Source organism: Gymnoscopelus braueri (assembly GCF_963280865.1).
Source record: "Gymnoscopelus braueri genome assembly, chromosome: 13".
Classification (NCBI taxonomy): domain Eukaryota; kingdom Metazoa; phylum Chordata; class Actinopteri; order Myctophiformes; family Myctophidae; genus Gymnoscopelus; species Gymnoscopelus braueri.
Window position 1 is genome coordinate 37,074,764 of NC_137615.1, and position 15,597 is coordinate 37,090,360.

The following is a 15,597-nucleotide window of genomic DNA, read 5'->3' on the forward strand; positions in this document are numbered from 1 at the left end:
CCCAAATTCACCTCTGCACCACTGAACCGTATCTATATCCAAACACAGTGAAACGTTTTCATGCAAGGATCTTGTTTTGTTGTATAGATAATGCAAACAATAATTATGCTCTAGCTTTGTGTCTAGTGACACAGATAAAAACACCTGGCTCTTTGTTGTCAACCAGAAGAATTTAAAATAGATCATATTTAACTCCTCCTCCTTTTTCTGGAGGACGGACAAACAACAACAAGTTTTCACTCAGGGTTTGAGTTTAGGGAATAATATTTCAGTTATCACGTCTAAAAATCCACTGGAATCATTGCTGTCTGGGGCTTTGAAGAAGAAAGGAGAATGGACCCAACAGGTAGGTACTACTGGCTCGGCTGGCTGTATATTTTTTTACAGCCAGCTGATAATTTACCGCCTCTGGCATTTATCGCCTCTGATAATGAACAAGAAAAACAAGAAAAGAAAACAGTGCACCTATATCAGCCTAGCCTGTCAGAGAGAGAGGGAGAGAAAGCATGTTTGTCAGGTTAATTGTTAAGATGTAATGTACAGATTGCATTGGAACTTTACTTTGTGACTTTTAGACATGGTACAGTACTACTCAGTAGCGGCTGGTGGTGATTTTGGGTGGGGGGGCTACAAGACATCCATTATACTATATGATACTCATAGTTCACCCTGCAGCAACAGCATCACATCCCAGATAGCAAGTTATAGCAATGACACTACTGTAGGCTATCTATACTTTGTTATAGGAAATGCTCCACAACAACACAAGTACCCACAACAAAACAGAGCTTCCACTGCTCCAGTGAACGTTGTTTGTAAGTGCAGATAGATAGCTGCTCTTATATCATGATTATTGCTGGTGGTGGCAATACTAATAATTTGAGCCTGGAATGATCAAATCCTGTGTTGAGGGTCACACAATAATAGCATGCACTTTATTAACAAAATAAGACCAGAACCAGACAATTAATTAAAACACAGCCTCTCCCTGTCTGTCTGTCTCGCTCTCACACACACACACACACACACACACACACACACACACACACACACACACACACACACACACACACACACACACACACACACACACACACACACACACACACACACACACACACACACACACACACACACACACACACACACACACACACCCCACACACACCCCACACACACACACACACACACACACACACACACACACACACACACACACACACACACACACACACACACACACACACACACACACACACAGTCTGTCTAAGAGTTCTCAACGGACCTGAAAATTAAGGCCCGGCCCTAACTGGACCCATAAAGGTGTCGTTATGTGCTTAATGTCCTCAAAGTCATCTAACAAGCTTTGAACTGAGCAGATTGGACCTTCCGTTCCAGAGATAAGAGATAAAACATCTTGAAAACTGCCACTTTTGCCGATTTTCGAGGGTGAGAGACTCTAGTCTCTCTCTCACACACTGTGACCAGGGGTCATCAACATGTCCGTACACGGACACACATGTCCGTGGCAAGACATGTCTATGTCCGTGGCACATTTTTTATTTTGAAAAATAAATCTAGATATAGCCTATACATATATTTTCTTCATTATAATGTAGAAACAAATAAAAATGCCTTGGATAACTTTGGTGACTCGTAAAGTAACATGCTCATTTCATGTATTTTTTTTTTTTTTTTTTTTTTTTTTTGAGCGGTGTAGCCGGGTTTGGGACCATCGTGAAAAGACCGTCGTGAAAAATTGTCTTTCGCTGTACTGTGATTGGCTGACTCTATTCACACCCTTTGCTCAGTGCTGTGATTGGCTAGCGAGACGCATGATGAAATTAATAACCTATAAATAGCACCACGCACTTCAAAAAATATATATTTCTTTTTAAGTGAGCTTCCATCACTGTGATGACCACTGTTGTTGCTAAATAACACCGCTCACTTCACACTGGGTGTGATTTTAGTAGGCCTATTGCACATGGTACCTGTACACACAATTGCATCAGGTGAAGACAACAAGACTAAGCTAAACGAATTGATTGCTAACAACTGCTTCAATACTGTGAAAATAGCAAAATGTGCTTTAATTTTTTTTAATATTACCAGAATCACATAGGCCTAGCCCTACATATATAATAATGGACTCCTGATGTGCCATATTGTGTACTCTATTCCACAGCGCTACACATTTTAAAACAAGCCACTTATCAAATAAATACAAATATTATTTGGAAGGGAAAAGCCGATCTACAAGCTGGATTATTATTATCCAAATCAATCAATCACAACACATCACAGCATGTTGTGAGCTTGTAGATCAGTAATGTTCTTATCTTTTTAGCCTATAATGACATGCCCAAAATTAGGATGTCAGGGTTAAAGTGGTAGCTATACTTTCGAAAACCTGGAGACTGGGAAGTTATCCACTGTATAACCTCGCGTCACCAGTCTTTCCACCTCGGAGGAAAGCCTGGTATGCGTTATTAAAGACCCATATGATCCGGTCTAGGCCACGCCTACTGAAAAAAAAAGAAAGAAAATAATTATTTTTCCGGATTCTGCCCATCCGGTTTTGCGGTGCCGCTTTGTTTTGGTTCCCCAATCCCTATTTAAATGGAATAGAATTTCCCCGTGGGATAATACAGACGCTAAATAGTCTCCGGATAGTGCACACACATTTATATTTAATAAATAAGCTAAACTATGCCGCATCAAGGATTTTATTAGGACGGACCTATTTTGGGGTGACGTCTTTCCGGATCTGCCCATCCGGCCACCTGATGACGCGGATGACGCACCTGGTGATGTAGAGTTACTTCCGCTCCCGACCGGATCATAGACACGAAAAGATATGCTGCCCAGGCTACCACTGTATACTGGCAGGTGGCAGTCCTGAGACAGGCATTACATGTGGCAAGTATATTCCATGTTTGGGATTTCAATAATTGACAACTATAATAACATGGAAACGCTCCATCCACAGCCTAGGATCTCCTCCAAACTAAAAGTTAGCTCACGTCTGATCAAAGTTAGGTGCCTTCACATCAAACTATTGTGACACTGCAATCAATTAAAATCCTGGCATGCCCTTCATTAATCACTCATCATGTACATATCTTTTTTGTCTCTCAAGTTTCCTGGTTCCAGTGTTCCATTGGCATTTTATCCTTGATGTTTCCGTGAGAAGCATTTAGCATTTAATTATTATGTCTAATAAATCAAAAACAAATCAAGTGTAGCTTGTAGGGTGTGTCTTTTTCCGTCTTCTTCTGTTACATGATACCTGATCACCTTAATGGAATCCACTAGCTACCATACTTGCCAAACCAAACCAAATGGTTTAGCTGGTAAAACTTGATCTCCTTCTGTCCTCAAGTAACACTGTCTTTTGAAAAGCCAGCAATCTCTATATTAGCCACCCACTCACCTTTGCAGCTAAAGTGGCCCTTTTGAGGTTGAAGCACTGTCTGTACTGATGTAATCTGGGAACCCATCGCCAAATGATGGGTGACTATCTCAGTTAGTACTGATGAGACTCAATTATTATTATCCAAAATAATTAGGATTTAATTTGTTGGTCGTTAAGTGGCTCAGTAGTTAATGCAGACATACTATTGTTTTAAAATGTGCAGCACATTGGAATAGACCCTATGACACATTAGAAGTCCATTAGTACACATTTAGGGCTAGGTCACTGTGTTTTTGATAAGATGATTACTTTGCATGTCCGTGGCAAAAATGAAATATGAATGAAAATGTCCATCACAAGCTGCCATGGTGATGACCCCTGACTGTGTGTGACACACACACACACACACACACACACACACACACACACACACACACACACACACACACACACACACACACACACACACACACACACACACACACACACACACACACACACACACACACACAGCGATGTTAACTTTCCCCAAACAGCTTGAGCCACTTCCAATGTGATTAAAGCAGCAATCATGTTTCTTAACTTTGTCAGATAAATGAAGCAAATCCACAATATCTTTCTGAAGACGGATTTAGACGGATTAGAAAGTAAATAATCTACAATCCATTTGAATACTGGCTCCTGCCTGTTAATCCTCCTTCACTTTCCCAGAACAAAGCACAGAAAGGTACACCTTTCTGTCATTGGTCAAAAGCCAGTGAGGGCGGAGCTTGGGGGTTAAAATATATTAGCCCTTATGGTGAGTAAATCAAGCAGGCGTGTCATGTCAGCTGTCAATCACTCAACTCAATGAAATCAGCCCATTTTTACATATTTTGTGTTTTTCTTGTAACTGTTTGATTCTGTTGCTGCACCAGGTTCCACCAGCATATAAAGCAATCTCTTCTAAAACATTTGAATAATAATAAAAAAATAAACTTTATTCCATAAGAAGCCCCACTAGCCCATTGATACCAGCCGGCCCTGGTACTACTGTATGCTAATGAATATGACAATGGTGTGTTACTCTAGGTTGTGTGGACATGTCCCCCACAGTGGAATCTAGCCTGTATCACAGAGTCCAGTCCATTCTCAGAGAAATGGACAGCCAAACTTCTTTCCACAAAGGTACAACTAACATGGAAAGCGCTTATGATACTCTAAATCAGTAGTTTTCAACCCTTTCCATATCAAGGTCCATTATTTATTCGGCATTTGAGCCACGGACCACCGTTTGATGAGATTTAACCTCTCAGACCCAAAACGTTGAATATTTTGTTGTCGTTGGATAAGATTTTGTCCGCAATTCCATACTGTTTTTTTTGTTGATCAAAATAACAATTCTTTAATTAAGTAATGCAGATGTTTAACAATAATTTTCTCTCTTGAGAGCCACTCTTGAGAGCCACTCTTGAGAGCGTAAAATGAAACCAAATGGACCCGTAACCGTAAAGGTTCAATTGGTTTAATTTTACGCTCACACGAGTTAAAGATCTATTAGGGTCCATTTGGTTACCAACTCTCCATCATTTAGCTGGGGACCACCTGGAACCCCTCAGGGACCACTGGTGGAGAACCACTGCTCTAAATTAAGGGCACAAAACCTAGAGGTAAACAAACCTAAAACTGTCACCAAATGTCTGTTACTTAGGAATGCTGAGGTGGAGTCTTCATAAAAAGCTGGAGACTCAGCCATCCATCAGTGTACCATTGATTAGGGTGCTGGTGAAAGAGTTGGAGAAGGTTTGTCCTTCACATTCACAAAACATCCAACACGGCTTTTCAACATTAAAATACTGTAATTTATCCTGTAATGTAATTGTGCTAAACTTATGTACCTACTGTAGACATCAACAAAACATTATCAAAATTATTTGTTCATCTACCGTTTGATTGTTGCAGGCTGACAGGACAAATTGCAAGATGCACGTCATTCCACTGCTACACACTCTGTCCTATGTGATTCTTCAGGTAAGTCCCATTTACTTTCCTTCATTATGGCCTTGCCCGTAAGCCACAGTAATCGCATTTGGTTCGGTTCAGTTAGTTTGGTTTGGATTGGCTTTCACAGCCCATGTGTCATATTTCTGCCCAACAGCCCATGTTTTTGGAATTTGGAATGGGTCCATTATAGACTATATATTTCCATGTAGTCATTTTTGATTGTGGTGGTGGAAGGATATCAAAAACTGTCTGTATGTGAAAACATGACATTGATAGACAAAATGTTAGCTCCTTTGCCATGACCATGGTACATATAGGACCACAATGGAAACAAGTCCCCGGGACTTTTTTGTGTTATCCTTTTAGCCTTAATGTCTGACTGTACCTCGTGCTGTTTACATTTCTGACTAATAAAGTATTCAATCAAAAGTGCCATGGTCTATCTTTTTCTCGTTTGTTTTAATTCAGCAGTCAGATTCCATTCCAAACAGCCTGTGTCAGAGGGTTTATGACTGCTTAAGGAAGATGATGACGTTTCCAGAGCCCTACTCCTCTGTGGCCCTGAATAAACTGAGAGACATTAAGATGGAAATGGCAACACCAGGTATCACACATTCATGAACACCTTCTCAGACACCTACGTTAACTTGCTAAAGCACTTTCTCAGAGTCAGGGCAAGAGGGGATGATGGAGCATGATGGTGAAGGAATGGGTGAGGGGATGCTGAGCATGGGGTGAGGGATAAGGGGAAGAGAGAGAAAACGGATGAGATTAAGGACGAAGGACAGAGGCATGAAATGAGGGGATAGAGATGAAGGGATTGGAGGATGAGGGGAAGAGGGGAAGAGAGAGATATATAATGATAACCCTGACTGAGTATTTGGATTGAGGGCCAATCGAAAGTGAGCATCTATCAAGTGTAGGTGTCTGTCGGATGTCTTAGAACCCCCCCCCCCCCCCCCCCCCAATCAGGAAGTAAAGGATAGAGTGTAACATGTCAATGATAACCCAAATTTAACACTATTATTTATAGATCTCCTTCTCATGTCCAGCAGGACAATACTCTAATATTCAGATGCAATATAAACCCATAATCCTTAATAAATACAGTTACAGGTTTAACCTAATAATTTATCATTCAACTATTGTTCCGTAACAGGTAAAAGACATGGAAAAGAAGGGGGGAGAATGGGGTGGTGGAGAGATGTGAGATGAGATTGATCAGTGATCAGGTTAGCGGGGGAGGAGATGCTATCAATAAGATTGTTGTCAGGCGTGGTCTTCCATCCTGAACATACAGCATTGTTCCAACTAAATTTATTAGACAAATTCTTCCCTTACACAGGTGCTCTATACCAGAGGAGGTTAATTGCAGAGCAGAACATTCAGAATGAACATTTCCCCTTGCAGGAAAAGTGAGTAGCAATTCATTCTGTGTACACAGAGTATTTTTTACCCACCTTGCATGCATGCAAAATAACAAAATAACTCAAGAATGGATGGGTGGATTTTCATGAACCTCAGTAGGAATGATCAGTAGCCTGCTCTGAAGTGATGATTACCTTTTGGGTTGAAAAGGTCAAACGAAAACATCATAATCAAAGTCGAGATTAGATAATCCATCACATCTCAGGAATGGAGAGGCGTAGAATACAAGGTGTGAGCAGAGTTTATGGCCCCAGGTGCATTTAATCAGAATTTAATGTTTCAGAAGACCAGTGTGGCGCTACTTGCGTCCCAGACCTAGACCACCAATTACCAATGTTTTCAATTATATTTTGGCAAAAAGTGCAAAGGTTTCTAATCACTACAAACTTTGATTTGATTAAAGTTTCTATTCGAGACTATTTAACCACTTAAACCCCTGTAGTCTTAGAGAACTGGACTTGAGTTACAACTGACCACTTGGTTCCGTCTACACCAAATCTCTTTGATAAAAATAGCCAATCTACAAGCTCACAATGCGTCGCAGCGTGCCAAAATTGGTCTGGCTTCTAGTGCTGTCTTATGGTTTATGGTCAGACTTTACAGAGTAGTGCTGCTGGTGAGTGGTGACTCACTTCCCATCATCTTCACCCTACAGGGTGTTTGTGATTGCGGACCCAGCAGTGTTCTCTGGGCCAATGGGAGCAGCAGTGAGAGCAGATCTGGAGGTAGGCAACTTGTCCAGGGACACGCTGACCCAGGAGAGATCAATGGTGCTGCATGCTCTGCAGACAGTGCTGGGGAGAGGACATCAAAGCTCTATGCTGGCAGAGGCTCTGGAGGTAAAGCTCCTACGCTATCAGTGTAAGAAGAGGTGTGAAAGAAGAGGATATGAGGGCAGTTGCACAGCAAATTCCTTTGTGTTGATTTAACTGTAAAAAATGGACTCTCAAAATAATTGATGAAGCAAGTGTACTGTATGTCTACATAAATTGTTTCTTGGATAAAATAGTTGTTTTTTTATTTTCAATATCTATAAGTTCATGATTGACTGGCTGCCTGACTGACTGACTGACTGACTGACTGTGCAGATAGGAGTAGGTAGCATTCCCGTTTCCTGTTCTGGGTCCGTTTCTCATTAGCTCTGGCAGATTCGTCTGGTTTACATGCTAGTTTCTCATAGCTTCATTTGATTGGCTCAGCAGCAGATTTGAACCGGAAAGACAAACGAAGGTTGTGCGTTTCCAGTTCAAATCTGCTGGTGAGCCAATCAAATGAAGCTATGAGAAACTGACCCAGAACAGGAAACGGGAATGCCACCCCCTGGAAAAGATAACTACAGTCATGCACAGAGCCTATATCTCTTGTATAAGGGGGATTCCTTTGGATCAGTGGTAAATGTTTGAAACATGGGTTTGAATACAGGTGTGTGTGTGTGTGTGTGTGTGTGTGTGTGTGTGTGTGTGTGTGTGTGTGTGTGTGTGTGTGTGTGTGTGTGTGTGTGTGTGTGTGTGTGTGTGTGTGTGTGTGTGTGTGTGTGTGTGTGTGTGTGTGTGTGTGTGTGTGTGTGTGTGTGTGTGTTAAAGTCTTTGGAGGAAGATGTAGTCCAGAAATTCACCCAAGAAGTGGTCGTAGCGGTGGAGCAGAGTATTGAGCACGGTGCAGTCAGCAGTGAGGGGTACCGAACCAAACTACAAGTCATCTACAATGACATCTTGACAGCTGCTAGAGGAGGTGCTACTCTCCTCACTCATACACTTATTATTATGCATGAGCTCAGGCAAGAACAGGAACATATGTTGCAGAATTTTAGGTCACTAAAAGTTCAGAGCTTCTGTAACACAATATGCTGTCTCTTACAAATAGAGGCTTTTATGAATTAATGAATTAATCAACTAATCACAAAATGACTTGTTGTATGGCAGTCAAGATTTGGTTATTGGGATTTGATGATTTTACAACATTCGTCAGAAAAACCTGTGGGTTAATTGGTACTCAGTGTTAAGCTTCAACGTTATTCTATATTGAAATATTTACAGCCTGCTCTTTTTCCTAATTAATAACTGCATATTGATATTGTCAACTCAGTTACCAGTACATACACTTTGAAACTTAGCTCAATGCCACAAAGCTAACATTTATGACTGTATTTGCAGTATATTGTATATTGTGTATCGTGTATTTTGCATCATTGCTGTACTTGTTTTTGTTATCTCTCTCTTTTTTCAGTTGCAACCCCTGTGCATCGTAGCTCTCTGTGTAACACTCCCTTACCTACGCCACAGATGAACTTCCTCTTGTGGACCAAGGAGGAAGATCTGTGTGAGTCATTAAGAGCACATTTCCATCTACACTGTATGTATATACAAAACACAGAACATAAAGCCTACATCCCGTTTGCAACATAATGGAAAACCCCCCTTACTTTAATTTGAGAAACAACTTTATTACTACTGTACTTCATGATGATGCTGTGAGTTAAAGGTTGCTACAGGATAACAACACAACAGATATTCTGTATGTGTCACATAGAGCACTGTTTCCCAAACACTGGGTCAGGACGCATTTGTGGGTCGCGTACCCATTTTTATGGGTCGCAACTCGCAAGTAAAAACAATTACAGAGAGAGACATTTTTTATCAAATGGGTCTCAAGCTAAAAAGTTTGGGAACCACTGACATAGAGGACTGGTAGGCATAAAGAGTGGATGAAAGCACAATCTCTGGCGAAGGTCACAAGCTGACAAAGATGTGATATTTTGAGTGAGATCAAGATTATGATGATAGAATAAGGACATATTTATAAGTAGGCTTAGCTAAGAATTGCTTTAGAAATGGTCTGGAAAGTGAGTTGTTTTGATTTTGTTATGTTATGTTTTAAATCGTATTTTTGACTACATCAAAACAGTCGTGACCCAGTGATCATACAGGCTATTCATTGTGAGCTTGTAGATCTGCTACTTTTGAAAATGTTTCTAAACTTTAAAAAAATGTTGAGTACTTTTACTTTTTGATGCCGATACTTGCCGATGTACTTTTACTCAATTACAATTTTGAATACAGGACGTTTACCACTGTAGTGTGCAGTGTGAACCACTGTTCTAAACTCTCCTCTTACAAAATAGGGGAGGCTCTTGTTGACTTCGCTCACACTGGCACTGATGGAGAACATGAGGATAAGAGAGTGTCAGTGCAATCCGTGGACAGTGGCATAGAAAAAGACTTCAGAGATCTGGAGCTGGACACAGAGCAGCCTTGTGCTGGGAGTCCGTTCACGTACGACCGTAAATACGGTGCAAAGTCCACCAAGCCAGCAGATAATTGGGCGCCAATTAGGGACAAGACAGAAGCACCTCTCCTAAGAGAAGGACGGACTCACACAGCACGCGTGGTGGTGATGGGTGATGACCGCGTGCTGGGAAGGCTTGCTACTGTTTATTATTCCATTAGGTAAGGAACTGTTTTTGTTACAGTTATTTACAGTGTAAAGTATGTTCCTCCTTTGCATTTCCTCATTCCTCATTGTGTGTGTGTGTGTGTGTGTGTGTGTGTGTGTGTGTGTGTGTGTGTGTGTGTGTGTGTGTGTGTGTGTGTGTGTGTGTGTGTGTGTGTGTGTGTGTGTGTGTGTGTGCGCGTGCGTGCGTGCGTGCGTGCGTGCGTGCGTGCGTGCGTGCGTGCATAGATATATTGTCGTGCATGTGTCTTCTTGGATTTTACACATTATGGACACATTGCATTTCTTCCTCAGGGAAAGAGAGTCCAAATGTCTTTGTCCTCAGCAGTTCACCAGTAAGCCACATTGAGGCAAACAAAACAAAATCATGGGAAATACATGGAATGGAAAGTAAACTACACCCTGCTCAACCTTTGTTTTTCTTGTCAGGGGATTCATGGTCAACTTTCTCTCGCCTCACTGTTGGGGAGAGTAGATCCGTGGTACGCCAGCAACATTAACAGCCTGGGAGTCATGATACCAAAGCTTGCTAAAATGGTAACATGTGTATGTGTGTGTGTGTGTGTGTGTGTGTGTGTGTGTGTGTGTGTGTGTGTGTGTGTGTGTGTGTGTGTGTGTGTGTGTGTGTGTGTGTGTGTGTGTGTGTGTGTGTGTGTGTGTGCGCGTGCGGGAGGGCTCTGCAAAAAGACACATTAAACCGTTTTCTTTAACAGCATTCCAATTGCAACAAGACTTCAGAGGAAAATGTCTTCCTTTTGGATGTCCTGTCCTACTACCTCCGTTGTGGTACACAGGCAGTCTATCTGCCTATCTATTCTGTCAAGGTACTAATGGTTGAATGTGACACACATACTAGTGTAGGAAACAGAACACAGACCACAGTGGTGTTTACATACATGTGTAAATATAGATAGCTCTCAGTTAGGATTACGTCACTGTTAGGAGAAACTGAAGTAGGAACTGTTGTCAACCACATCCTGTCCAAGACTTACTCTGGAACAAATGACTATTCAACACAGTTTTTCACATTTTATTTTCAATGAGTTGCCAGAGATGAAACATTTAAAAGTAACAAATAGAAACTGTAAAAAAAAAACTGATATCACCATTGATAATGTCTCATTAATATCCTGTTATATATTTCTGTTTGAATAAGGGTGTTTGTGGGAGCATTTTGTAAAAGGACAAGTCTTTATTCTGAGCTGTACTTTGTGGGAATCTCTGGTTTTAAAAGATGAACTCAATGTCCTATAGCTCAGCCTCTCCACCAGTGACACTGAGGTAGAGGAGATGTTTGTGTCTCATCTGCACATCGACTTCCCACAGTTCAGCCAGCTGAAGGAAAAGATCCTAGGTATGACACTACCTCTCTCTCTCTCTCTCTCTTTCTTTCTCTCTCTCTCACGCACGCACGCACGCACGCACGCACACACACACACACACACACACACACACACACACACACACACACACACACACACACACACACACACACACACACACACACACACACACACACACACACACACACACACACACACACACTCTATTTCTTTCTTCTTATCTATTTTTATCAATTTATTAGCATATGGTACGCTATATGCTACATTCTGTGTATGAAAGGTGCTATGAATGTGATGTTTATTATTAGTAGTAGGCCTAGTAGTTCATGTATCATGACAAATGTGAAAATGACCCTTTCCAGAGGGATCTTCCAAACGTCAGAGGAGAAGAACGGCACTAACTTTCGGTGTAGTAATTTCTGTCAGTTACAAGAAGGTGCGTTTGTTGTATAATTTACTCTATTTTTACTGTATTCCTACAGTATGTTTTAGAAAAACACTTTTCTATGATGTAAATGTTGTAATTGGTGAGGTGTGTACAGTACATGCTGCAGGAATGATCGCTCTTGTGCGTTATCACTGCCAGATCACTGTAGGCAAGCGGGGAGATGTGAGGGGAGTGGCACTAACGACATGTGGAGTGGAGATCACAACTGCACCACCTCAGTCTGGAGGTTTGTTTATATTATTTTGGTACTATACACTATAACATCCTGAGTGTTGATTTACTCGCTCTGAGAGTGTACAAATACGGGTCCATTTGGTCACATTTGTACAATCTCTGGATTACAAATGGATGAATGAACACTGCCGTGCGTGCAGGAACTTGATGCTGATCATTTTGATTGCTTCTACGGCACTGGTTCTCAAATGTCAATGTACTTGGCCACGGACGTCCATCTGAAAATAGCTTGTGCCAGGGACACAAGATTTGTGTTGTTAAAATATAATAAAAGAAATCCAATACTCCTGTATTTACAAACACCTCTATTATCTCTGTTTGTATAGGTCAAGATTACCTCACTGTGAATTTTGACAGCACAAACCAAGCTCAATGCACAGTAAGAATCTTTTACTAATGTAACTGAAGATGAAAAGAATCATGTTTCTGCAACAAACAGTGGCATTCGTGTCACCCCCTTTAAATCACTTTTAGATTCAGAAAATTGAGTTATGCGAAAATGGGTGTAGTCTATATTGGGAGAATTTTTTATTGTACAACCTTCGGGTCAAGAGGCCAAAACGTAAAGTGGCCTGCAGTGGTATAGTAGGCCTACCACCATGCTGCTGATTTGAAAAGACAGAGACAGACATGCAGATAGACATCATCTCCACCTCCTGGCAGTCAGAGATAATAAAACTGAATAGTTTAAGTCAGGTTCTGGGCCTAAATATCTGCAATGGGTCTCTTAATGAATGCAACATTTGTACAGTTTATCAGAAATTAGTATATGATTGAGTATTATGTACAGTGACAGTCTGTCAACAATGAGGATATCATTGAGTGAATATAAAATATAGCAGCATATGCAGTATGTCAATGTTCGGTAATGTAATGTACATCAGTATGCACAGTACAGTCATTTCATCTCGTCTATTTCAATCACAGGAGATCCGTACCCAGAACCTTAACATCAGGGCTCATGAGAAAAGAACATTCACTGTCTGTCTAGACAGGGATTCCCGCAGGACATGTGACAATGTCCAACGGTAAGCTGGGACACCACGGGGCATGTCTTAGTCACTAAGGCATGCCCCGCGGTCACTAAGGCTTAGTGAATGCCTTATTGTTCCTTTTGAAACTGACATTGTCAACTCCGATAATAAAGTCATATCAACTCTTTTATTCATAGAATAGAGATATCGCCCTGCTTGGATCCAGGATATGGCCTCCAGCCAGAAGTTAAACTGAACACGTATTTGAACAAGAACCTGTCCCTGCCAATCAACACCTTCAGTGGAATCATCCTGTGATATGAGTGTTTTGTTTGTTGCATGCTTTGTTTGTTTGTTGCATGCTGCACGCAGATAAGGATGAGAAGCAGAATCCCTGTCATTCACCCCAGTATGTTTTCATGGACTTAAATGTGGTGGAGATACACAAAGACAGAGCACAAAAAAAACAATACAATAATCTAATATATTAAATGTACAGTATTAAACATTTATATCAACAAAGAAGATCAATCTGATTAGATGCATTAAGTCCAAGAGGCTAATGTTATATTTACAGGAATACGTATGTTATATTTACAGGAATACGTAGAGGTCAAAGTGTCAAAGTAATTGCCCAGGAGATGTACATTTGTACTTGTAATGTACTGTAGATACTAGATATGTACTTGAAAGATGTCAATTTTTTCTATTGAGAGAAATTTGGATCAGATTTGTGTGGTTGTAATATAGATTCGTGCCTGAGAAATCATGTCATAATCTGTCAACACTGAGCAATGCGTCATACTCCTACTTGGCTTGGTTGACAATTATCTCACTATGGCACAATGAATGACATGTCTTTTTACTTCATAAAACAATTTAGTCTATTAGTATAACGGTTCAAATGCATACTCCAACTGTACCAGTTACAATACGGTTATTTTATGCAGAGTAACATGTGTGACAGTTATGTCTCGAGGAGAAAGGTCCAGTGGTGGAAAAAGTACTCAAATGTTTTACTTAAGTAAAAGTATCAATACTGCAATGTAGAAGTACGCCGTTTTTGGACATGTCCTAAAGTGCGGCAGTTTTGGAATGTAGTATTTAGTGACATCAATAAAGTATTTGATACTCAAGTACCACAAGATTTCAAGACGGCTATTCTAGGAATTGTGCCGACGGGTTTCGAAGGCAGAAATAATATTTACCTCCTTCAGATATTGTTAATGGCAGCCAAAAAATGCATCACAATTAACTGGTTGGGTCTGCTCCCTCCGACCCCCGAACAATGGTTGAATAAAGTCAAAGAGATTAGAGATATGGAAAGAATCACTTATTTGGTGAGGCTACAAAGCGAGCAATTTACCAAAAAGTGGACGCCTTTTGCACGCATTGAGTTTTGATACGATTTATAATTTTATAAAGAGATATGTATTGTGTTATTTGATAGTCTGAATGTGCGGTATGTGTGTGGATATATATATATTGTGTTACAGTGTATGTGTGAGGAATGAGGATACATAGTGTACATTCTTCTGTTCTTTCATGCTTGTATATTTCTCTTTGATTACTTCTGATTTTTACCTTATTTTTTGTCTGTCTTTTGTTTTGCTTTACTTTTCTTATTCTTTTGTTGCTGCTGTCTCATGGGAGACAATGTGAAATATTGTAGAGACTGTATTGTGAATATGAAGCATTATTATGCATAAATGTATTGTCTCTCCTGATAATAACAATAAAAACAATAAGTTGCAAAAAAAAAAGAAGTACGCCGTTACAAGTAAAAGTCCGGAATGTACTTAAAGTACCAAAAGTAAAAGTACTCAGATGTTTGAAAATAGCAGATCTACAAGCTCAACACACCACATCGCTTGTAGATCGGCTATTTTCAAATAGCCGAGGTATAAAATAGGGATAAAGTGGTTTATGTATATTTTATAATGTAATAATTTATATCTGCAAAGTAACTAGTAACTAAAGTTTTCAAATAATTGTAGTGGAGTAAAAGTACAATATTTGCCTCTGAGATGTAGTGGAGTAAAGGTAAAAGTATTGGACATTGGAAATACTCAAGTAAAGTACAAATATCTTACAATTGTACATAAGTACAGTACTTAAATAAATGTTCTTAGTTACTTTCCACCACTGGAAAGGTCACATCTAGGATGGATTGTGTAGCCTACCTACAGTAGCTGAAATGTAATGATGAAAAGGATGTTTACAGTGTTATGTGTTTGCACAAGGTGCATGGTTAGTTCATGTGACAGAAGATATTACCATGGGGCGGCAGTGGCTCAGGGGTGGAGTGGCCGGGTAGAG

The 15,597-nt window shown here is 40.4% G+C and overlaps 1 protein-coding gene across 1 annotated transcript; it reads left to right on the forward strand.

Annotated features, from left to right (window-relative positions):
• The first annotated feature begins 216 nt into the window (after window positions 1-216).
• pik3r6b (phosphoinositide-3-kinase, regulatory subunit 6b) lies at window positions 217-15,192 on the forward strand. The gene is made up of 19 exons (XM_080448284.1): window positions 217-346; window positions 4,490-4,585; window positions 5,109-5,200; window positions 5,360-5,428; window positions 5,870-6,005; window positions 6,747-6,816; window positions 7,485-7,668; window positions 8,413-8,560; window positions 9,056-9,148; window positions 9,951-10,275; window positions 10,574-10,606; window positions 10,642-10,816; window positions 10,993-11,103; window positions 11,534-11,633; window positions 11,985-12,058; window positions 12,209-12,296; window positions 12,631-12,683; window positions 13,232-13,332; window positions 13,476-15,192. The coding sequence occupies exons 1-19, from the start codon at window positions 334-336 to the stop codon at window positions 13,594-13,596; spliced, it is 2,082 nt and encodes a 693-aa protein (XP_080304410.1). The 5' UTR covers window positions 217-333; the 3' UTR covers window positions 13,597-15,192.
• The last annotated feature ends 405 nt before the right edge of the window (window positions 15,193-15,597 follow it).

What these genes read in the sequence shown, in the direction of transcription:
- pik3r6b (XM_080448284.1), top strand. An exon ending in TGTCCTATGTGATTCTTCAG is followed by an intron (nt 5,429 to 5,869) that starts GTAAGTCCCATT and finishes GTTTTAATTCAG; the next exon opens with CAGTCAGATTCCATTCCAAA. An exon ending in CAAACCAAGCTCAATGCACA is followed by an intron (nt 12,684 to 13,231) that starts GTAAGAATCTTT and finishes TTTCAATCACAG; the next exon opens with GAGATCCGTACCCAGAACCT.